Here is a 23791-nt window from a genome sequence, read left to right on the forward strand (position 1 = left end):
GGAAGTGCTATTTCAAAAACACATTCATACTCAAACATTCACAAGTATACATACCACTTCTCAAAAGGACCCATCAAGAATGTCCAAATAATATCTATTTTTTAATAGCGAAAAATATTTGCAATCTAGACAGTAGAATAACTTTGCTGAGGTGGAGTGCCAAGTTATAGGGTGTTTCTCTACATCCCTGTCAAGATTTGCAACCCCTCCATTGGAGCTCATCATCTGTTTTCTTTGTTGTCCTCGTCTGTATTACAGAGGATGTTTCACAGTTCCTGGGTGGACATCCTGAGACATCAAAATACCGAAGAATCCCTATCCTCACTGAGCTGAGTAAGTTGTGCCTTGAGGGCGAAATTCAAGGGAGAAAATGTGATGCATAATTGATGCCCCAAGGTTCTTTTCAGAGTCCGCAGTCCAAGGACAGAGGAACGAGAAGGGGTCCAGAGAGTATTAAGTGCTTGACTGCAGGCCACACTGGCATTGTCCATCTAGCAGGGCCTGCAGCACTGGGGGTCAGAGCAGGGGAGAGCATCTGCCCTCCACAGTCTTCCAGTTGCTGAGAGAGACAGGCAGGTTAGCCATGGCTCCATCTCGTCAGAGACAGGGACGTGGATTTGAATGCTGCTAGCAGAAGCGTGCCATGCCAACTTACCTACCGCATCACGGACTTCAGGCCAGACTCCTCTAATTCCTGTAGTGATACCAAGGCTGGGCCAGACTAAGGTGCAGGGCATAGAGGGTCAAACCTGAGGAGGTGCTCACTGTTGGGGGCCTTAAGTGTTATGTCCCGGTGTCTCCCTTGCATCATCTGAATCCCAACTCTGAGTGATGCTCTTCAAAATGCAAAAACCCAAACCACTTGGAGAAATAGCAGAATGAGCTGTTTCATGTCACTCACACCTTATGGAAAATGAGCATTTATGAAACATCCCTAGATATGAGGAGCAGGAGGCAGCATAGGGAAATGCAGGGAGGGGCTGTGGGGGGCACTAGGGTACATACTGGGAATTTCTACTGACAGTAGTTGAGGAAAAAAGGGAAGAAACATCAAAGTGGAGGGAATGATGCCTTTGGTACAGATTGAGTCAATTCAGAGGTGATCTCCAAAGATGATCTCTGCTACAGCAAAATGCTTCATGGGCACTGTACGCTTTAGAGAATCTAAGTTGGTCAGACGTAATATATATGTGTGTATGTGTGTGTGTGTGTGTGTGTGTGTGAATGGATATCTCTCAGTCTCAAGAATAAAGTAGGAGGACTTTGAGAGGAACCAGCAGGTCTCACCATGTGAGCTGGCACTGGCAGGGCAGCAGGTGGAAATGGTCTGGTCACCCTGGCCTGGGACACAGGTTCTCTGAATTTACCCTGAATGATCTCAGACCTGGACCTGAGCAGTGCCTGCCACCTTGTTTGTCGGCCACGGTTTTTATTCTTCTCTGCTTTTGAGCCATCTCTAAGTGTGTACACACCGAGCGCATTGATTTGGAGATTGTCAGTAGGAGTGGCTAGAAGGAGACCAGCCAGCTCTCTCTGGCCCAGATATGCGGCTGGTCACTTTCCAGTGGCTTAAAGGCTCTATTCAACTGAAGACTTTTGGGCACCAGGCAGCCCTAGTCAAGTATGCCTAACAGGCTCCTGCAGCTTGCTCAGTCACTTGTTCCTTACCTGACTGAGAAGGGTCCAGTTGACATGGGGCCCGTAGGCCTGGCTGCCGACTCTGGTGCCGAATGTACAAGGGCTTACAGAAAATGGCTGGGAAAGCTGGAGCCAGTGGTGCCGGGTGGCACAGCAGGATTTAGACAAAGGCTTGTGGGATACGTGTGTCGAGGGTTGGCAATGCAGGACAGGAAGGTAGGAGTCCATAGGAAATATGGGTTGCTGTTAGTCACACCTTACTCATCTTTTATAAAAACATTGCTGTTCTCGGAAGAAAAAGATTCACTAATAGCTCCAGTATGTCACTTGCCCTGAATTTACTAAGGAATGATTTAAGGAATTAGAGGCTAATCCTCTCTTAGTGAGGAATGTATTCTGAGTGCAAATCCAGTAGATTTTTTTTTTTTTGGATCTATAATATAGGAAACTGTAATGTTAAGAACCATGAAGGATCAGACTATACTCTACCTGCAAACCAACAAGTTAGACCGTCACGGCCTTATGGGCACTGGCAGAAGGCACAAGACCCCTGGGTCAGAGACAAAAAGGATTCCATTTACGGCTCACGACAGTAGCAGTAGCCAGATGCCATCACTTTTGTGCTGCTTCACACAGTAGGAAGAAGGCCATGTGACAGTGGATTGATTTCTAAGACAGGAACCAGAGCTGAGGAAACCAGGATCTCTGATTACCAGTAGTAAACATGCCTTCCCTTCAGTCTGGTGGGAAACACCATCTCTCTCTTCCAACGCTGTTCTCAGTACACACATTTTCTAAGCAAGAGTCTAGAAATAAAGCCACATCCCTAACAGCTATTTACAGCACGGGAATTATCGTCTGTGCTCTCATAAGCCAACCATGCCATCCATCAGTGGTCACTATTAACGAAAATAATCCACTACTCATCAACTCACCTAAGCGCCTCACAGTAGGAAGCATTTTTGCAGGATTTCTAATCTCCAATAACATTACACCAATAACCCTCCCACAAATAACAATACTTACATACCTAAAACTCACTGCCCTATTTGTCACCATTGTAGGAGTCTCCACTGCTTAGAACGGAATCTCACTACCCTTAACCTAAAACATAATTACCCATCACCATTGTACAAATTTTCACTCTGCTAGGCTATTACCCAACAACAGCCCACCTCCCACTCCCCACGCAAGTCTAACAATAAGCCACAACCTACCATCAATACTTCCTAGATATAACATGGCAGAAATAGCTTTACCAAAACCCATCTCTAACATGCAGCTTGCAGCTTCTCTGAAAATTTCCAACCAGAAAGGGCAGAGCAAACTGTACTTCCTATCCTTCCTTATCTCCCGAATCATAGCTGTATTGGTAGTAATTTAACCCCCACATGTAATGTCAATAACAATAAAGATACTGATAAAGTCCACCCTGCTACAACCATCAGTCAATAACCGTAATCATAAAGAGACACCACCCCTAATGAATCCTCGTGGAAAACCCTGAATTACTATTCTTAAATAATATTCAAACCTCCAGATCCTTTAAACTAACGACAAAATCAGCCTTACATCCAATTATTCACACAACAACTATTAATTCCATAATAATACCTAATAATAAACTTTCTCAAATAAGAACATTAGACCCCCAAATCTCTGGGTGCTTCTCTGCAGCTATAGCAGAGTCTGCAACAGTCTGAGTGGCAATCTGGGCCCAATGTAAACATGCTAAGGGATAAATCTGGCTACTCCTGTGTTGGCTTCAATCAGGGTGATTGTTAGGCCCTTGCTACACAGAATATGGTGCAGGAATCCACAGCACCAGCCTCATCTCAGAGCTGGCAGGACATGCAGACTCTCAAGCCCCACCCTAGACCCTATGAATCAGAATAGGCCTGGTATTAAGGTCCCCCAGTGATTCATATGCGTACTCAACTGTGATTGACACTCTGGGCCCAGAGAACTCTAGGAACCCAAGTAAATAAAAAGTTATCTATGGCCTGGTATTATGACAAAAGATTATGACAAGTGACACATTTCCCTACGTAAGCCTATCGTCCCAGGGCAATTAGTCGAGAGCATGCTTCTTTACTTCCCAAAGTGCCCTGGTCTGAAAGATAAATTACATCAGGGTGACAATCTGGATACTTCCCTGGAGAGACGGAGCCTTTGGTACAAGAATGTCCCCTTATTGGTGAAGCCACCCAAGAGGGATTTATGTCTTTGAGGGAGGAAGATATTTGAAAAGGAATTTAAAAATTTAGTGAAGTAGGGTATCCCCACAGAGACTCCAAAGTGTGTGTCAGATCTCTGATGGAGTGCCCCCCCACCGCCGGCCCCATGTGGCAGTTTCTTTCACTCTCATGCTTCTCTGCCTGCCCTCCCTTCTGCCTCTTCTCTTTTGCAGAGAACCCTTCCAACATTCACTTTATTGAACAGCTTGGTGGACTGGAAGAGAGCCTCCCAGGAACAAATCTGCACCTCAGCACTTCCTTCTCCACAGGTGCGGTCTTTTCCAGCACTTTCATGGATTCCCTACTGGCCACCGTAAGTGTAGCCAAGACAATGAGTCCCCCAAAACTCAGTCCCTTGCAAAGGGGTGAGTGGGTGAATTCAGGCTGAGTAGATGATAACACCTCACAATTCCCAGATCTTTGACTTTCCCAAAAACTTGTCCACACACATTATTTCATCTTCTGTCATAATTACTTGGAGTGGGAAAGAAAGAGTTCATATTGGCAAGGTTAAAAAGTGTGAAGCCCCTGGAGCAAGAACACCTCATGCAGGAGAACTACATGGAGACAACGCACCTGCCAGAGAAAACGTTATGTCAGTGTCTGTCACTGTATGCCAGTGAACTGGCCCGGAATTAATCACGGGAGTACCAGGTAGAGGTGGCACTGGATGAGCTGGACCTGCCTGCGAGATCTGTTTTAGGTGGGTTTAAGGTTCCAGTTCTCTTCAGGGATTCTTAGATGGCAGAAAACGTAACACCTGAAATTAAACTTGAGACTCAGGGGACCAGCAGTTAGCGTAATGGCTATGTTGCTGGACTCCCACGTAGTCGACCACGGTTCGTGTCCTGGACCCGGTGGCTTAAAACTCACGCCGGGCACGTGTGTGTGTGTGCCCAAGATCCCGAGAGGAGAATGGAGGAGAAGGGATTGCGGCGTGGCCATCCCCCCTGGGGGGTGAGTTCTCGCTTTCTGTCTCGCTCTCTCTCTCTCTGTCCGGCAAGCGCACACGCCTTATGGCAAAAACCTCTCCAAAAAAAAAAACTTGAGACTCAGTAAACGCTGCTTCCCTCACAGGCAGAAGGGAACCCACAGATTCCATTTAGAGTTGGCCAACAAGGCAGTGGCCTAGTCCATTTTCTGTTGCTATAACAGAACTCTTAAAACTGAGTAATCCATACACAATAAAGGGTGACTCGGTTCACAGTCCTGGAGGGTGGGAAGTTCAAGGGCATGGCACAGGCAACTGCAAGGTATCTAGTGAGAGCTTGCCCGATGGATCATCCCCCAATAAAAGGGAAGGGGTGTGCAGAGACAGGGGTGGCAGAGTCTTCCCATTACCAGCCAACTAAGTCCTGCTGCTTCTTCCCATGATCAGTGAAACGAGAAGCAGAGGCTGGAGAAGAAGGGGGTTTATTTCCATAACTGGTTACAGGGAGATAGGCAGCAAGTACCATCCAACTGTCTCAAAAAGCCCTGTGTGTTCTTGGTATTCAGAGGTGAAAGGTACAAGCAGGTGTAGATCATTCCTCACTGCTACCCATCAGTCTATTGCTTTCCCCTCAATAATTATCCTGAATCCTTCAAATACCCATTCTTGGTTTCTTCTTATCTGACCATTCCTCAAACAGATATCCCTATGAGTCGGCATTTCATCAGATTGTTCTCCTCAGAGGCCTTACTTAACCTCAAAATGGCTGCTGTCCTGCCAGGTCACTTCAATCCTTTCATTCAGAGCCCACTCTTGCCACAATAAACCCACTGCTGCAATATGGAATTAATCCAGTCTACCCCCTTATGCCCAAATCATCCCCCAAAGGCCCAACTTTCCACACTGTTGCACTGGGCAGTGTTTCCAGCACGTGCTTTCTGAGGGACACATTCACACCGTAGTGGGCAGGGTGGACAAAAAAGGGCTGGAAGTGTAGAAATAAGAATAGATTAACATTATTTTCAACTTGAAAAATCATATTTGTGTGCTAGAGAGATGTACAATAATTAAAACTGAATAATAAATCACAAGTGGAAATATTTAACAAAGAAATGAATGAACAACAACAAACACAAGACAACACACCCCAGAGGCCAGCACAGGAAACACTAACATGGTGATAAGAACTGGAGGCTGCTTCTTCCCTCCAGGCTGTCTTCTAATATGGTGCCCGTGGGATTCACACAGTGGCAGGGGATGATGGTCCTTGATGAAAAACGGAGATGTATAAACTCTGGGAAGTATTTTCCGAGGGCCCATAGGGCACGTCATGTGAATCAATGTAGGAGTTGTCACATGAGGTCATGACCCCCAAAGAAGCATTATCTTGTCCTTCAGAATTCCTGGCAAACAGGTGCTCAGTTCATGACTGGCACCTGATGAGATCCACAGGGGTGGGGATGGCAATGAGGCCTCTGAGTGGAGGCATCTTTTTATTCAGGGGCTGGCTTGGATCTTAGAGCTCTGACTCTCTCCCTAGCAGCCTTTGGTCCAGCTATTGAATCTTTAATGACAAATGGCACAACAAAAGGAACACACTTCAATGCTATTAAATGATGAGCTGAACTTGACCACTGAAAATAATCAGTGAATGATCTCCTTACTTGTTCCCTCTTCCCCTGGGTATAACTGGTTCCCGTTTGCCCCTCTCAGAGTGGGATGACTTCCTGTCATACCATCCACACAGACAAAAAGAAGCCAAGGGTCAGGCTTGAGCCTCTGATGATGCCATCATTTCCTCTCTTCTGGGGACCATTTGTTCTTGGCTGGCCTGGTCTTACCACCTGCTTATATGAAATAGCCTCAGACAGAAAGAAAACGTTTATTGCCTTCCACTAGAAACCTTTGGAGGCACTCTAGCCCCAGGATATGTCCTCGAATACTTCGCTTTATTCTCCTTATATATCAGAGCATCTCTTCACTGATAGATGAGTGGAAGGCAAAGACTTCAATCTTCCCATAAAGACAAGATGGTAGGTATGGACCCTATGGCTATAGTCACCGTCATCACACCCCCACAACAGAACACCACTGATGACCACGCTTGACCTCCCCCAGGTAAGACCTACAAGTCTTGACCAACACAGATCTCCAGATCTCAACACGATATAGCAATAGCAATAGAAATATCTGTCCTAGAAAGAGTAACATCTCTCAAGCACTTACCTTGTGCCAAGGACTTTAAAAAGCACAGCACTTGCATTACTTAGTTTAATTCTCCTGCCAACCCCAGTAGGAACATACTGTGATCAGCCTCATTTTACAGGTGAAGACCTTGGGGTTCAAGGGAGTAAATAACCTGCCAAATATCGCACCACCTTCAGATAATTCGACCCAGATTTGTGTGATTCCAGAGTCAAACCTAACTGCCACAACCAGCTGCCTTTCCTGAAATCTTCAGTAATTATTGGCATCTAATGCAGTAATGTTCAAGATTTTCTCAGAGGAATCCCTCTCAGAAAGTTGGGAGTTGCTGAAGAGCCAGGAAGACAGGAGGAGGATAATACACGGCACCCACACCTCTCCTCTTGACAAGAGCAACGCTACTTCCCCCGGTGTCGCCCAAGAAACCTGTACCAGCGTTGATCTGAAGAGAACTTTCTGTTGTTAAGACTTTGAAAACTACTTCCTAGAATACACAACCCACAGAAAGGAGTAAAATAAAGAGTATCCCATCTTCCTTGCTTCCCAGACAGGTTTCCACTTTGCAGTCAGGAGTCTTGTGTGGGAAGCAGCAGGCAGCAGGCAGTTGTGCCAGCCCCGTGCCCGAACATTCTCTCTCATTATAACTCTCCCCCAAACCATCATCTGGGTTTGGCTCTTCCAACCTGCTGCCCAGGTTAGAAGGAATCTGTCTCACTGCTGCACGGTCAGAGGTTATAATCAGAAGCAAACTGTCTGGTTGCCTGGTGCCCGCACTGCTCAACAGAGAGGCTGATGACAAGGCTAACAACAGAGCAGACCCCCTCTTCCCCTGGGAAAAGGGGCCAGCACTTCCATCGTTTCTGCACTGAGATGACAGTGCTGGTCTTCACTGTGATCCTGGCGACCATATTTCCGACATGATGTTCAAGGGCCCTCTTCCTTCCCATGTGCACTTGGAAGACCTCGAGAGACCTCAGCCTTCATTGTAGCAATTCTCCCATCTCAGTTAACCCTGGTGAACTCCACTGACAGGATGTGCAAGCCCCACGCAGGCCACAAAACCAGCAAAAACGCTGTGAACTCCTCACTGTCCAGACGCATCCGCAGAAATACTGAGGTAATGTAGTACATTCTCGTGTGGTACCCCTGATAGGTCTGTGATCACTTTTCAGCGTAAAACACTGGGTTTTCGATCCAAATCTCCCAATACAGTTGACATTAGAATGGCCCCAAATAGTCCCTCAGATACTACAGTGAACTGCCATCTGGAGAAATATGCCCATAAGCTATAAATTCAGACTTGCTTTTAATCCTCTATCAGTTCATGCTGTAAAAATGTGGTGAAGCCATCAGGTCCCTTGGCAAGTCTTCTGTATTTCTGCATAATAAGAGGCAGGGCCTTAGAAAGCCCTTACCTTTACTTGTGAAGAAAGTGAGGTTACATGGCATTCTCAAGATTCCCACCTTGTTGGTTGCAGCATTCTCACTGTATCACCACACTCTGAATAAAGCTACTTCCCAAGGATCTTAAGGCCTTTTGAGATTCTCAGATAAAAAGCAGCAAGTAGCTAGGGTGCTAGTGCCCATAGCATTAGGTAATATTATATCATCTGAGAGAGATCTCGACCTTCGTTGTAGCTAAAAGTTAAACCACTTTGGGCTGCAGCATTTTCCAACATTGTAAGACATTTGTGGGACACACATAAGGTTTATTATCTGTTGATGAGGACATGGATGGTGGTCTCAACTTGGTTGGACTGAGGTGTCTATCATGCTGAGTAAAATCTCTTCACAATCTAAATGATGTATAGCGATTTAATGTATGAATAATAATAAAAAACACATAAATAAAAATATCTAAATTATAATAAATACAGTGATATTAGAAACATTGTTCAAGTTGAGAAGTCCAAGAATTTTAAGCCCACTTCTTTTTTTATTATCATAATCTTGTTTATATTACATTGAATCACATATATCTTTACAGTGTATTCCATTTCTTTTTCCAGCAGGGAATATCATGCAAATCAGTCAAGACAAAGACATTACCACATCATGATCATCAAATAGATTTTCATCATTTTTTTCAGATTATTATTATCATTATTTGTTAAACATTTAATCACTACATATCATTTGGCTTGTAAAAAGAATTTACCCAACATGAAATACTTCTCAGACCAGTCCAGTTGAGAATACTAGAATACTATACATGTTATCACCAACGGGCAGTAAACCATTTCTGTGTCCCACTAATGTCATGCCTCTCTATTTGTCCTCTTGCTATCCTTCTCTGTACTCTTCCCTTCTCCCAGCCCATTCCACACTGTCTTCAGCATCCATAATTATTTTCACTGTTTTTATGCCCTCCAACGTTTCAATCTGTACCGTCAAGTGTGGATAGTCGGTACATATTAAGTGGACACATACAATATCTTTCTTTCATAGCCTGGCTTGCTTTACTCAGCAACAGATCCTCCATATTCAACCACTTTCCATCAAATGCCAAGGTCTTGTTGTTTTTTATGTTTTAATTCAAATTGCAGCTGTTTCTTGAGAAAGGATAGAAAGAAAGAGGAAGGAAAGGGGTAGGGAGGGAAGAGAGAAAAGAAAAGAGAGAGAGAGGGGTTGAAAAAGGCCGATACTAGTGAACCCCAAATTCTAAGAATAGCAGATGAGCTCATAGAAGAAGGGTGATGTGTAAATCCCATTATTGTCCCCAATATAGAACTGCAATCCTTTTGATGTCAAAACTGGAGAAGTGATATGTTCAGAAGCTAAGCCTCTCTCTGTTAAATATGTAAAGCGCATGTTTCCCTCAGAGCCATCCACGCCAGGATAACCCTAGAATTTACACCTTTTCTTTAATCAGTGGAGAATTATTCTAACGGTATTATGTTTGATTGCTCTACACTATGGCCACGTGTTCTTAAACGGATTGTGGCTCAACCTGGATTTACACCTCCCCTCGCCTCCTGAATGTCAGGGGGCTGAGGGGTGCTAGTGGAGTGGGAAGAGAAGGCAGATGGGAGAAGCCACTGCTCAGAGGCTTTCAGAAGGGAGACTAGGGCAAAGTTCTCTTCAAATCCGAAAATATTGTAAAAGTTATTTTTATTTTCTTTAAATTCACATACATTATATTATTCCTTAAGCCAACTTAGCCCAATTACTTCTACATTTTACTAAGCAATCTGCTTATTTGTTAAAGATTACCTTCCCATTGCAGTCAATATTCTTCCAGTTTTTGAATATCAGCCTGTTTGACGCATACTGAGAACGTGAACATTATGTGGACAAAGTTTGTCCTCTGAAAGAGTTTGCCGTCTTCGGGAAGGATCGCCTGTCTGATCTGAGGATCGCGAGTGTCAGAACCACCACGGTGTGCTTAAATTCTGGTTTCCACTCCAGTCCATAAATTCTGACCCAAAGATTTAGGATCCCCCAACCTGCATTCATTAGTATCACTCCAGATCATCCAGACACATGAGAACCAATGATAAATGGAATAGACTTTATAATGTGTGCGGTGTAACTTGTTTAACCCTCCAATGGTACCAGAGAGAAAGTGGGTACTATCAGGTCAACTTCAAAGATGATAGAACTGTTGCTGAGAGAATAAACAAAACAAAACAAAACAAAAAACATGAATTTCCCCAAGGCATTCAGCTTGGAGTGTTGGAGTGATAGTCTAAGATCCAAACTCAGGTGTGTTTTGTACAAACAGCTCACTATAAAATACAGAAGAATGAAATAATGTAAAAGCCAGTGGCCATGAGATCACTACAAAAGGCAAACTTCACTCTGATGCAGAGGCCCAGGACATCACCAAGCTGGTGAGAGTTAAATCAATCCCATGCTCCAGAGCAAAGACAGGAAGTAGGAAAAGTACAGCCCAAATACCTGCAGATAGAGCATGTGCACTGCAAGAGCCACCCTTGAAGAACCGGGTCCATCCATGAAGGACCAGGGGCCATCCATGAAGGACCAGGGGCCAGTCGTGAAGGACCAGGGGCCATCCATGAAGGACCAGGGGCCATCCATGAAGGACCAGGGACCATCCATGAAGGACCAGGGGCCATCCACGAAGGACCAGGGGCCAGTCTATGAAGGATAGGGGCCTGGAGAGGGAGGCTCGTCAGAGGAATGGGTTCTGAGTGCCACAGCAGAAAGTCCAGGACAGTTTGTCAGCAGGAGTGCAGCAATTAAAGGGTTGAAGAGATGCATGGCATAATCCAGTTTGTATTTCTGGAGAAGCACTCTGGGAATATCATGAGCAGGGGATTGCAGATGAGAACACCAAGACAGGAACACTAGAAAAGTGATTCCTATGATAATGCAGGCTTCAGAGGGTGAGCCCCTGAATTCAGGAATAAAGAAAGTGTATGGTACAATTTCTAGAACAATAACATTGGAAGTCGTTCCTATTATTTATCACAAAAAATCATTCCTTTTTTGCAGGTAACAAAACAGATATCCTAGTTCTGATGGAGTAGAAATCTAATTGAGATAAAACAAAAGGTATAAATAAAAAATGTAAAGTTCTGTGGACTTTAGAAAACCCAGTGGGTAATGCACTACAATGACACTCATGTATGTTCACGTTTTGTCTACACTAATTATGGTAGAAATACAGGAAAAAGAGCATTAGAAAAAATAGCCAGGATTATTTGAACTCAAGTTTGCTTCATGTCCTCCTCTGGTCACAATCGAATGCTAAAGGTCTTACAATGCATCTGTTTACATATTCAGCACCCATGGTTTCTGTAGTGCAGGGTAAGAACTACAAGAAATCCAACCATTTATAAGACCTGAGTCAATATCTGCACCCAAGTAGGTCACAGTCGAAAGGAATTCTAAGTAGAAAACAATATCAGTAGTTCCCCAGGAAAGTCTATAGGATGCACACATATACACAATATATAGTGGTGATTACTAAGATTTCTGTGGCCTGACATCCTCATCCAGCCACTTGGAAAGAGAAATCCTTGTGTCATTGTCATTACCCACATTTTATGCAGTAAGTTCTGGGGCAGGCAGGAGCCAGGTCCACGTTGTTTTCTCTGTGTTCTGCCTGACCTAGCATCCCACCCAAACCACCGGCTTTCAGGTGGCTTCGATAATGAGGAGAAACACAACGCTACTCCATCAGCTCCATTCCCAGCATCGACGCCCACCACGCTGACTTGGCCTGCCCTTTGCTCTTGCTTTCTAGGCCTTTTATAACTACCATGTCCTGGAGTTACTTCAGATGCTGGTGACTGGAGGGGTAAGTTCCCAGCTGGAGCACCATCTGGATAAGGAAAAGGTCGAAATGCCTGAAAGCTGCACTACATCCTTGTGTGGAAGGACACGGTGTAAGATGGGACTGCTGGCCTTACACAAACCCATGTTGTCAGATGTCAAAGTGAGTCTCCTATTACCTAACAGAGTTTCTGAAAATGGTCCAGGTGCTTTGGGTCCCTAGATGGCCTGTAGCACAGGAATAACAACGGTATTAGCAAAAATTAACCTAACTTTATGTCCACAGAGTATTTTATGATTCATGTTGTATTTATTTTTACAACAATCCTGGGAAATAACTAAAGCAATTGCTATTATCCTCATCTTTCAGATGAATAACCCAAATCTACAAGAAGCATCAGACAGGCCTGGTGACTTTGTACTTTGACAACAGCATCAGTAATAGCTGTAATAGTGGGACCAGCAAGTGGCATAATAGTTAAGGCACTAAATTTCCATATGGCAAACCAGGGTTCTAATCCCCAACCTGGTCACTTAAAGATCTTACTGGGCATGTGAGCATGCATGCCCAAAATCCCAGGAGGAAAATAAAGGAAAAGGGATTGTGGTGTGGCCATCCTCCCTAGAAGTGATTTCTCACTTTTCCTCTCTCCATCTCTCTTTCTCTCCAGCAAGCACATGGACCCTATGGCAAAAATACTACTACTAATAGTAATTATTATAGCTAAGGTATTACTAGGTATTTTCCCTGTGTCCACCTATTTTAGTGCCCCCCCCTTAATCTGTCCAAGGGTTTATATGGAAGGCATCATTATTAATTCCATTTTGTAGATCAAGAAACTGAGGCCCAGAGAAGCAAGGACTTGGCTGAGGCCACATGGTCAGTGTCACTGCAGGGCCACCTGTGGCTATCTGGCCCTGTGTCTCCTCACTCTCTATATACTTAAAATGCTAAAGAACTTTCATCATGTTAGTTGAAACCAAGCAGAAGAATTCTGTACTGGGCCTTAGACTTTCACTGGGCTAGCTGGAAGAAAATGTTTAAATTTTCATAGCCCAGAGAACTGGTAAAGTATATTGTAGCAAAGGAGAAAATAACAATTCTGACAAACTCCAATGGGGCCCCATGGCCTGTGAAAATCAGAGTAGAGTCTAGCCTGAAAGTAAGTAACTGACTTACCAGTGTCTTTTAGTCTTGATTGACATGCACTCAGCGGTCCAGTGCCCTTTTTAGGGACAGGCCTTTGAAAAGAAGCTTTTCTTGCCAGTTCAGAGAACATCAGCAGAACCCCCTTCAGAAGGAGCATGCCCTTCCAGGCCACTGTGCCCTCTGAGTCTCAGCATATAGTGGACAAAAAAGCAAGCCCTGCGTCCCATGCATTTGCCACCCAGATGCAAGCATCATTCCAAAAGCAGCCTCAGCATGGTCCATCCCTTCACATTTCTGTGGTCTACAATTGACTTAGGAGTGTTCATAAGCCCAGGAAACTACTATGAGCAACTGAGCAACTTCCTGTTGGTATCAGAGGCAGCAATAGGTGGCTCCTCACTCTCCTCCTCTCCATACATGTCTTACCCTCTCCTTTTTCTTTCCTCTGAGGAACCACAGGACTGAACAGACGCTTTCCTTTCAGTTTTGCTAACCCATTTGCTGCTGATGTGGTTGACCCTGTTCCCTGCCACAGTGACCTTGTTGGCTACAGCCCGACAGTTGGGTCGAGAGGCAAGCCAGGGACAGGAGTCTGGTGGAGAAGACTCTCAAAAGGTCACTTGCCACCCCAACTCATCACATACCTCAATAACTGGATGTTTCTACCCACTGCTCTTTGTTTGTTCTCACTGGGCATCACAACAGCAATAAAAGAATACAACATGCCACACCACATTCACCAGAACCAGAATGAGGAAAATAATCCCAAGGATTAGAGTCTCAGAGCGCATCATAAACTTAATTACCTAGCCTCACGGCACTACCACCATAAAGGCCTCAGGAAATGGCCAAGCAGTCTTCCAAACTTCTACTTTAAGGACAGTCGATGACTCCCCAGGAAGTGCTTTTTATTCCTTAATTAAAGTGCTCAGTTAATACATGTTTTTCTCTTCTCTCCTCAGCCAAAAGACACTTTCGGACAACTGTTCTGTGGCTCCTTAGATAGTTTTGGAGTTCTGTGTGTTGGTTTATACCGCATGATAGCTGAAGAGGAGTTCAACCCAGAACACAGAAGGGAAGTATGCTAACTTGGAAAGTGCTAGCCACCCATCCTTACATAAGAACCAAAGCTGCTTCAATCAATGGGAAAGGGAAACCCAGAGTTGAAGGTCCCCAGGGGCAAGGAAGGGTGTAGGGGAGTAGGTAATGCTGTAGAGATAAGGAAGAATGGATATAAACAGCAAGAGCCCTCATGATTCGTGTTCACTAATAATGGTGATGTAAGAATGGAGCATCTGACCCAGGTGAAACGGAAATCTTGATGGAGATATCAAACCAGGGTTCTTTAGTAACTCAGCCTTCCTCCATGTCTGCATAACGTTAAAGCTAACAGTTACTGTTCATGTTAGAAAGAGTTATGTGTTTGCTGCTAGACTCTCTGGGTAAATACTTACAGTGTTTCTTTCTTAGCCCCCATGGTTCAACCTATAAATTACAGGAGTGATATGTTGAGGCTTCAGTTTAAAGAAGATCCTTCTGACAACAACAGAGAAGGTCGAGCCTGCATGGAGGGCAGGAGGCAAAGAGAGGGTGCAGCCTACAGATGGCACAGTCACAGAGATTTAACCCCAGGACCCCTCCATGGGAGTGAGCAGGATTCAGTAGAGAAAGAGAAGGGAGAGTGCTAGAGTGGAAATAGATTGATGGGACCTATCCCAGGAGAAAGGAGAGGAAAGCCAAATTTATTCAAGGTGGAGGGGTCCTGAATAAAAGAAGCAATTTCTCTGCTCAGGGGAGAAAAGGAGGAAAAGGATACAGGGGCAGATTGCACTCTCTTTAGGTGAGGGGTGTGCTTACGGGAATTTATATTTGGCACTAAGGCTTACAGTGCTTAGCCATCGGTGAGAGGGAATATGAGAGAAATCTCATATTACAGGAAGCTGAGAGGAGGAACATAGACTGTAAAGTGAAAGGACAATGGACTAGAAATTCTGAGGACAATGATGTTCAAGAGCAGATCTTCACGGCCAGCAGATGGCATACTGGTTAAGTTGCTGGACTCCCACATGGCAAACCATGGTTCAATCCCTGGACCTAGTGGTTTGAAAATCACACCAGGTGAATGTGCGTACATGCCCAAGATTCCAGGAGTAGGAGGGATTGTGGTATGGCCATGCCCCTGGGGGATAATTTCCCACTTTCCTTCTCTCTGTCTCTGTTTCTCTCTTTTTCTCCAGGTAGTACACATACCCTAAGGCAAAAACCTCTTTAAAAAAGAAAAAGATGTTCTCAGAGTAAGGGAGTGAACAAGAAAAAACTGATAGGATGTGATCAGAGAGTGATTTCTTGAAGTTTAAGATTTTTAAGGTGGGCCTGTTTCAGGCGGTTATAACAGTCAGACCCATGCCTGTGGCCTCCCCTACTCAGCGATCTTTATCAGTGTTCCGACGTGGGCACGAGTGTGTTCACTCATTTAAGTACTGCTATTTATTATGTGAGTCCCATTCACTGGGAATTGCTACATGCCTGCTTGTAGGCGAAGGCTAGTTCCCTGTTCCCCTCAGTCTCTCCATGCAAGTCCAGGATTGGGTGTTTTTTCAGATTCGTTGGCATTTGCTGGTTACTTACCAGTCAGGATTGCGAATAGAACTTTGTCTTTTACAAAATGCTTTTCCAGGATACGTTCTATGTGAAAGCTGGAGGTACTTGTGTTAGGTTGGGAGTAGAACTAAACCAGGGTGGAAATAGGTACATATATGCGACCTTCCACTCTGACAAACTTGGCTCATGTCAGCACTGTGGGCTCAGAGGCCAGTAGTGGAGTGTTTTGAAAAACAGATGGACCAGGAGTCAGAAAGGCTGTTAGAGACCAACCTGCCCATACCACAGTCTTGCCCCGTCCCATTGAAGACTCAGAAAACAGCAAGGCAGAGGAGGGGGGTGCCACACCTAAGGTCAGAGACAGCTGGTTTCAGAGGTGAAGATGGAATTCGACCCCTTAGCTCCCACTCTGGCTTGGTGTGAATGATGCTACTTGTCTACCTATTAGAAACCAATGGAGCAGAGCAAAACAAGAACATTTCCTGTTAGCCAGCAAAACAATGTCTTCATTTGGGCCACTGCCTGTGGTTACACTCTCTCAGCTGTAGAGGCTCCAAATTCACTTTGGCATTTTCTTACAGGTTTGTGATTACCCGGCCAGCCAATGAGTTTAAGCTACTGTCCTCGGATCTTGTGTTTTGTGCCATACCTATCAGCACTATTCTTTCCCAAAAAAGCATACCGTCTTCATGCCAGTATCCAAATGAAATTATAAATATAATGCCATTGACACCGGAGACACCAGGGACACCAGAGATACTAGAGACACAGCCGAATGTAAATTCTTCTCCCACAATGGACACAGTTGTGAACATAGCAGAAACATTGAATTCATCCACTCAGCCTCTGGATTTAATAAGTAACCCGTCTGTATTTAAACAATCACCAAATTCGAGTAAGCTGTCCTTCCAGACACAATCTGGTCAATATGGTGTAAAAGAAAATGGAAAGGAAACATAGCGGAATTCATGGAGGATGCTTCTGCACTTTCAAAGCCAAACTAGACCTGCTGATACTATCTCTAGTTACAAGGCATCTCCATAGACACTGACTTTGAACAAGGAAATAAAAATGGAGCCATGCCAGTTTTGTGCCTACTGCTTAGTAGTTGATCAGCAAGCCCATGCTGTTTTGGAAAAAACAAAAGTCTAATTTAATCCTACTGGACCTGGTGTGATAAATAAAGAAATGTATGACAAATGCCTCTGTCAGGCAAGTTCATTGCTCCGTTTCCCTCGAGCAGAAAACATGTTAATTTGAGCTTCATTGAAGAAGTCCTCCAGCACCTGCCAGATTCTCAGGTCACGGAATACAAACCCTGTAGATAAAAATGAAAAGGACTCGGATGAAGGAGGCAAGAAGCACAGTTCCCCCTTTCCACCCCCCAAAGCACAAGTCCTTCATTCTTTATCCTAGAACAGACAAAGGGTAAACACTTACATACTTCCCTCTTTTTCCTTTCTTCATGCTTTTTCTTATTTCATCTCTTCCTGTAGGAGCTGAGAAAGACCAGATGGAGAGATGCTACTTGTTTAAGATCTAGATTTACATCTAGCACGTAGTAGATGTTTAATAAGAATAAATACTAGATAACCTGACCACAGTAGCTCAGGCAATAGGGCACCTCAGTGTGATGCTGGAGCCACAATGAATGGCCCAGTTTAGATCCCACGTCTACCTGAGCACACTACGCATATCTGCATGTCTACAATCCTGGTTGACCAAGAGCCCAGGGGAGGATCATTATGTGGGAAGACCTTACCAAGGGTATCTCCCTCTCCCTCTCTCTCAATAAATACACTTTCTAAAAATCAATAAATAGGCATTAGAATAGACTGGATTGGAGTTTTGGTTGAAGTTAGGTAGACTAGTTTGTAAATTTAACCTACTAAATTTTCTAATTCAGGAATAGAGATAACATCCGAATAAACCAGTCCACTCTGCTATAAACTTGATCTTCAATTAAATAATTTCACCTGGCATTACTCTGTTAACATAGTAACATCCACGTTTATGGTGGCATTATTCATAAGTCCTAAGACATGGAACCTACCCAAATGTCCACAAACAGAAGGATTGGAAAAGTGTGGCATATACACACAACAGAATACTACTCAACCATAAAAAAAAAAAATAAAACAATGAGAACTTGACATTTGACAGAAAGTGGGCAAATATGGAAGATTTACTACCGAGTGAAACAAGCCAGACTATGAAAAAGAGGCATCGTATGTCCCCACTCAATATATACTAAATGTCTGCACTCTATGGCAAGGACTGAAAGAGCAGAAGGTATAAAAGCAAGGAAATCCAGGGTGATCCTGGAGACAGTGAGGGAGGAGGGTGAAAAGCAGGAAGGGGGAGGATGAGAGGGAAGGAGTCAAAGGGAAAAAGAAGCAAAACATTTTAGGGACACAAAAATGGAAAAGTATCTATGGATAATTGTGTATGGTGGTATCTTTGACTAAACAAATGTACAGTGTATCCATGATAAGGAAAAAAAAAGTTTAGCACACGTTGGGTACTAGATGGGGTTCTACAATAGGACACATTGCTCTGTAAGGTTGACTCACAGGAGAGGGTTCCAGCTTCACATCCCTGGGGATGTCAGGCATGTGTGTGTCCATGATCTGTTGCTGCTTGGGCTGGGGAAGGGTTTTCATATGGGAACACTGTTGGGGGTGCTGTCTCTCTGTCTTTCTTTATCTCTCCATCTTCTTTCTCCTAGAAGAAACTATAAAAAGGAAGTTCAGCACATCTAGGAAGTATTCACTCCCAATTATGGGTGTTATAATGATGAGCTTTGTAAGCAAAACCTTCTTATATTATAGACCCAATATAAGTAGATAAGAAGAGGAAAATAATAAGAAACCATATTTCTCAAAAGTTTTTCTTTAAATTTCCAGAGAATATGTGAGCTCATCAGGGAGAAACAGAAATAGAGAGAAAAGGACCTCAATGGTGGTCATACTTCAATCCCTTCCTCCATCTTACCATCCCATTTAAATTCGGGTCACATACGTACACTGCTCGGCATGCTTTTCAAGATACTGAGGAAAAGTTTTGAACTGTTGTTGGCCATGTGGGATCCAGCTCCCTTAACCACTAGGCTACATGGCCAATCCACAGATTATTTTATACAGTGTTTACAATATCCTTGACATTCTTAACAACACCTTTGCTGATTTTGTATTGTCGCCCTTGTTTTACAAAGGAATAAATTATGTCACAAATAGTGTCACCAGATCAAAGTACAGCACACTCAATTAAATTTCAATTTTAGCTAAATAATTGTTTTACTATAAGTATGTCCAAATCATTGCACTTAGTTTATAAGTGATGATCAAATAAATTTTGTTTTACTTTACTTTGAGTTCAACACTTGTAGAATTATACCCCTGAATATACAAACAAAAGAAATAAGGGACCAGCAGTTAGCGTAATGGCTATGTCGCTAGACTCCCATGTAGTCGACCGTGGTTCGCATCCCGGACCCGGTGGCTTAAAACTCACGCCAGATGCATGTGCGTGTGTGCCCAAGATCCCAAGAGGAGAATGGAGGAGAAGGGACTGCAGTGTGGCCATCCCCCCTGGGGGGTGATCTCTCGCTTTCTATCTCTGTCTCTCTCTTGTCTGTCTGGTGAGCGCACACACCCTATCGCAAAAACCTCTCCAAAAAAAAAAAGAAAGAAAGAAAAAGAAATAAAACAAACTAAAAGAAAAGTAAAACCCTTTTATTCACAGGAAATACAATTTAATATTAGTTAGGTTTTGGTTATAATGAAATCAATCAATGTAAAAAAGGACTCACTGTATGAAAAGTCACCAGGAGACAAGAAAAAAATTTTGAGGTTTATGTAAGTATTCTTTATTCTTCTCTCTTTTGCAGGTTGACTTCCTTTGTCTTTCCATGTATCAATATATGTCAACTTATATTTTCATACAATTTAAAATGTATAGGTCAAATTACAGACAAATCAAAGATTTAGCTATCTTTAAATCCTAAATCCTAATATCTGAAAGTACATGATGAACTCAACTTTAGCCAATCCATTCCAGTTCTTAGTAGCTGAGGAACAGGTGCCTTCCAAGGACTGTCCTCATGGAAGAAAGAATCCCCATGGCCTGGGAAGATAGGGCACCAAGGTCTACTACAAACACACAGCCTCATCCCATCTCCCCCAGCCGCTGGCCATTTAATCACATAGCATGATTAGTAGAAACAAAGTATGTCTGAGAACATCATGGAGAAGACCTAGGGAGGCTCGCAATCCACAGACCCATGTGTATGGACCAATCTGTTTAGCTTCTCTGAGACCAGATCAGATTGGGTGTGTTCAGAGTTGTATGGCTATAGACTATTTAGCATCTCAGCCTCAGCTCTCCAGAGTAAAAGGTATCCCAAAAATGATCTCACGTCCAATAGAGTAGAGCAAGTAGAATGAATTTTTTTTTCTGAAGTTTAGAAGAATGGGTATCTGCAATATGGCTAAAGAAGTGCTAAGGTATATACAACAATAGGCAAGATGTGAGCACTCATGTTGCCAGTCTTGATAAATTAAACCGGCAGTATCCCTAAGTTCACGTACCCAGTGATTCCAGAACTCCAGAACTAAATTCTTCACTTATGCTAGCAGCATTTTAAAACAAGTCACAAGACCACATCCTTTGGCAATATGCCAAAAGGATAGTTAATTTGTAGTAATTGTTCAAAACGTACAACTAGAAGAACTGATAGGAAGACAAGGGCAAATGGGCAAGGAATTTAGTTTGCAAAAAGTATGAGAGGCAGTAGTTTTTAAGATTTGGGGGAAGGCTTTGACACCTTCAAAATTAGAGGAAAGTTAAAGATTTTCTCCCCAGAAAAGTTTAATATGTTCTTGTATTCCATGAAAATTATATATTAAGTGGAAGGACGGTCATGGATAAGCCCATGGCTCTCTCATCACCCTCCCAGATCACTGATTCGAGTTTTCTACAGCCAGCGGAACAGTCTCCAGAAAGAACAGGGCAAGGGAGACAGGAACTTGTCTCAGATATCTCACTAAAGACTTTTTATTTGGGGCAAGTCCTTAAACCTTTCTGAGCTACGTTCTCAGTTCATTTTACTGTTTGTAAAAAGAAGTTGAACTAGAAGATTTTGAACATGTCTTCTATCTGCATTTATTCCACACACTCATTCACTGCCCACTGTGTGCCAGGCATTGTGCTAGACGCTGAGGATCAAGCAGTGACCAAATAAAAGTTGCTTTCTGTGGAACACACATTTAAGTTGGAGGAGGCAGAAAATAAGGAAGAAGCCCACGTGATTAAGCATAGCAAATAAGCCAGCAGAAGTTACACAAGGTGAAATGAAAAGGACAGGCAGGACCCGATTAAGAGAGGCTCCAATAGAGTCCATTCTATCCTGAGCGGAATGAGATGCTCTTATTATTTTAAATAACAGAGTAGGTGGTGCAATCTCTTCTCAGTGATCACTCTGGCACTTGTGATTTCAGCATTATGACTAACTAGATTCAAGTAAATTTCCTCCCTGCTATAAACAATCAGAAGTGCTAAGACAATGATTAAAAAAGTATTTTTTGATGCAAAGGGATTTCAAAAAGTTCATAGAAAAATGCAATTAAGGAGGCTGGACAGTGACCCAACAGTAAAATACAACTCTCTGAGAGGAAGACTCAAGTGGGATGATTCCGTGTTCAAATCCAGAGATGCCAGTCCTGCACGGGCCTGTAATCCAGGGCTGGCAGAAACTGGGAGTGGACTGCAGCATCAAGATTCTATTGAGGGTGCTCTCTCTCTCCTTCTCTCTCTCTCTCTTTCACTCACAAAAGAAGTAAATAAACGATTTTTAAAAATGGAATTAAAGTATGAGTTTATATCAGTGCAATAAAATTGAAATCCATGCATAGTTTTTTTGTAATACATATTTCTTACTGTTTTTTCTTTTTCTTTTTTTTTTTTTGTTTCTTCTTTTCCATAAGGGTTTTTGCTATGTGGTGCATGTGTTTGCCAGAGAGACAGAGAGATAAAAAGTAAGATATCATCTCCCAAGAGGGTTAGCCACACTGCAATCCCTTCTCCATTTTCCTTTCAGGATTTTGACCTCCCCCCACCCCACACACACACGTGCCTGGCATTAGTTTTGAGTCACCAAGCCTGGGACTTGAACCAGGGTCAGCCACATGGGAGCCCATCACCTTAACCACCATGCCACTTGCTGTCCCTCAAAAAGATCAACATGTTTTCACTATGTATAGGTACAAAAGCAAGCTCGAGCAAATCATTCCTCTATAATCAGAGTCAACTGCTTTCCCTTGAGTAATTATCCTGATTCCTTCAAATACCCATTTTTGAGTTGTCATCTGACTTCCTCAACTAGATCTCTCCACTTAGCATTTGCTCAATTATTCTCTTTAGAGGTACTTCTTAATTTCAAAATGGCTCAAGACCTGCTAAACCTTAAGCTGGGTTGCTCTAATACCATATGTATTATAGCAATAAAACACTCAAAGAGAAAAAAAGAGTGAAAAACCTTTTCAGGGAAGATATCTACAATTCAGGGCACACTGGAGCACACAAGACTTCATCAAGAAAAAGAAAAAGTGGGACCAGCAATTAGCGTAATGGCTGTCACTGGACTCCCACATAGTCGACCACGGTTCGAGTCCTAGACCCAGTGGCTTAAACTCATGCCAGGCGCGTGTGGGTGCGTGCCCAAGATCCTGAGAGGAGAATGGAGGACAAGGGATTGCAGCGTGGCCATCCCCCCTGGGGGGTGATTTCTCGCTTTCTGTCTCTCTGTCTCTCTCTGTCTGTCTGGCTAGTGCACATACCCTATAGCAAAAACCTCTAAAAAAAAAATAAAAAGAAAGAAAGAAAGAAAAGAGTTTTATAATTTTTGCTTTATAAGAATAAAAAATTAAAATTAAAAGAAGAAAATTTATAATCTTATGTACATATGCAAAAAGAGATAAAAGATTAAAAATTAATGAACTCATAGTAAAACTGATGTCAGTTTATCTAAAGATTTTGCATCAGCCCTCATAACTCCCAAAGGACTTGGCTAGAACAGGAAACCTGAACACATCATCTGCTTTGCTCTCTAGCTAACCACTTGTTATTTGAGAAATATAGAAATGTCCTCTCTTGAATGGATTGTTTTGTTCAAGCAACTGAAAAAATGTTGAGGCAACATTAGGACAGAATAGAGGATTAGTAGAACGAGGTTAAGATAAGAAAGTTGAAAGCAATGTGTGAAAATTCCTTTAAGATCTAAAGTTTCAAGATGTTTTCCCCAAGTGAATGACGTTCATATTCCCATCCCAGACCTACTGAATCAGAATTTGCATTTTAATATCATCCAAAAGTGATTTATACATTAAAGTTTCAGAAGCAGAGCTTTCAAGGACAATATATATATATGTATGTATATGTGTGGATTATATATATTACATGTGTTCCATATGTAATATGTATATGTGCTGCATATTTACACACATATAGATGTACATACATAAAAGGTATGCATATACATGCTAACACATATGTACACACACATACACATATGCAGTGGTTTCCTGAAAATTTAAATTATCTTAGATTTGGTCTTACTGGAAACTGCCTCCCCTGTTGTGCTATTTGGCATTTTAACTTCTATTTAAGACCTATGGTACATTCCAAATACCTCTAATTAATTATAAAATCCTCAAGCTGAATTTCTTAAAACCATAAAGGAATTAAGGGAGCTTGGAGTTTAGGGAGATTGGGGTACATTTTCCTGAAAGA

General features: G+C 42.9%; 1 protein-coding gene across 4 annotated transcripts in view; it reads left to right on the plus strand.

Moving 5' to 3' along the window:
• KCNU1 (potassium calcium-activated channel subfamily U member 1) overlaps positions 1-17240 on the plus strand; it is a 136344-nt gene extending 119104 nt beyond the window's left edge. For 2 of the 4 annotated variants that reach the window (XM_006171499.2, XM_006171500.1), the window contains exons 23-27: positions 259-333; positions 4049-4188; positions 12224-12415; positions 14365-14477; positions 16585-17240. In XM_006171499.2, the coding sequence (XP_006171561.1) occupies positions 259-333; positions 4049-4188; positions 12224-12415; positions 14365-14477; positions 16585-16963 (899 nt within the window). In that variant the 3' untranslated portion in view covers positions 16964-17240. Of the gene's footprint in view, positions 1-258; positions 334-4048; positions 4189-7310; positions 7517-12223; positions 12416-14364; positions 14478-16584 lie in introns of those variants that run through there. The other 2 variants (XM_006171501.2, XM_006171502.1) reach the window with 2 other exon arrangements.
• The last annotated feature ends 6551 nt before the right edge of the window (positions 17241-23791 follow it).

Source organism: Tupaia chinensis, unplaced genomic scaffold (assembly GCF_000334495.1).
Source record: "Tupaia chinensis unplaced genomic scaffold, TupChi_1.0 Scaffold149672_1, whole genome shotgun sequence".
Taxonomy (NCBI): domain Eukaryota; kingdom Metazoa; phylum Chordata; class Mammalia; order Scandentia; family Tupaiidae; genus Tupaia; species Tupaia belangeri.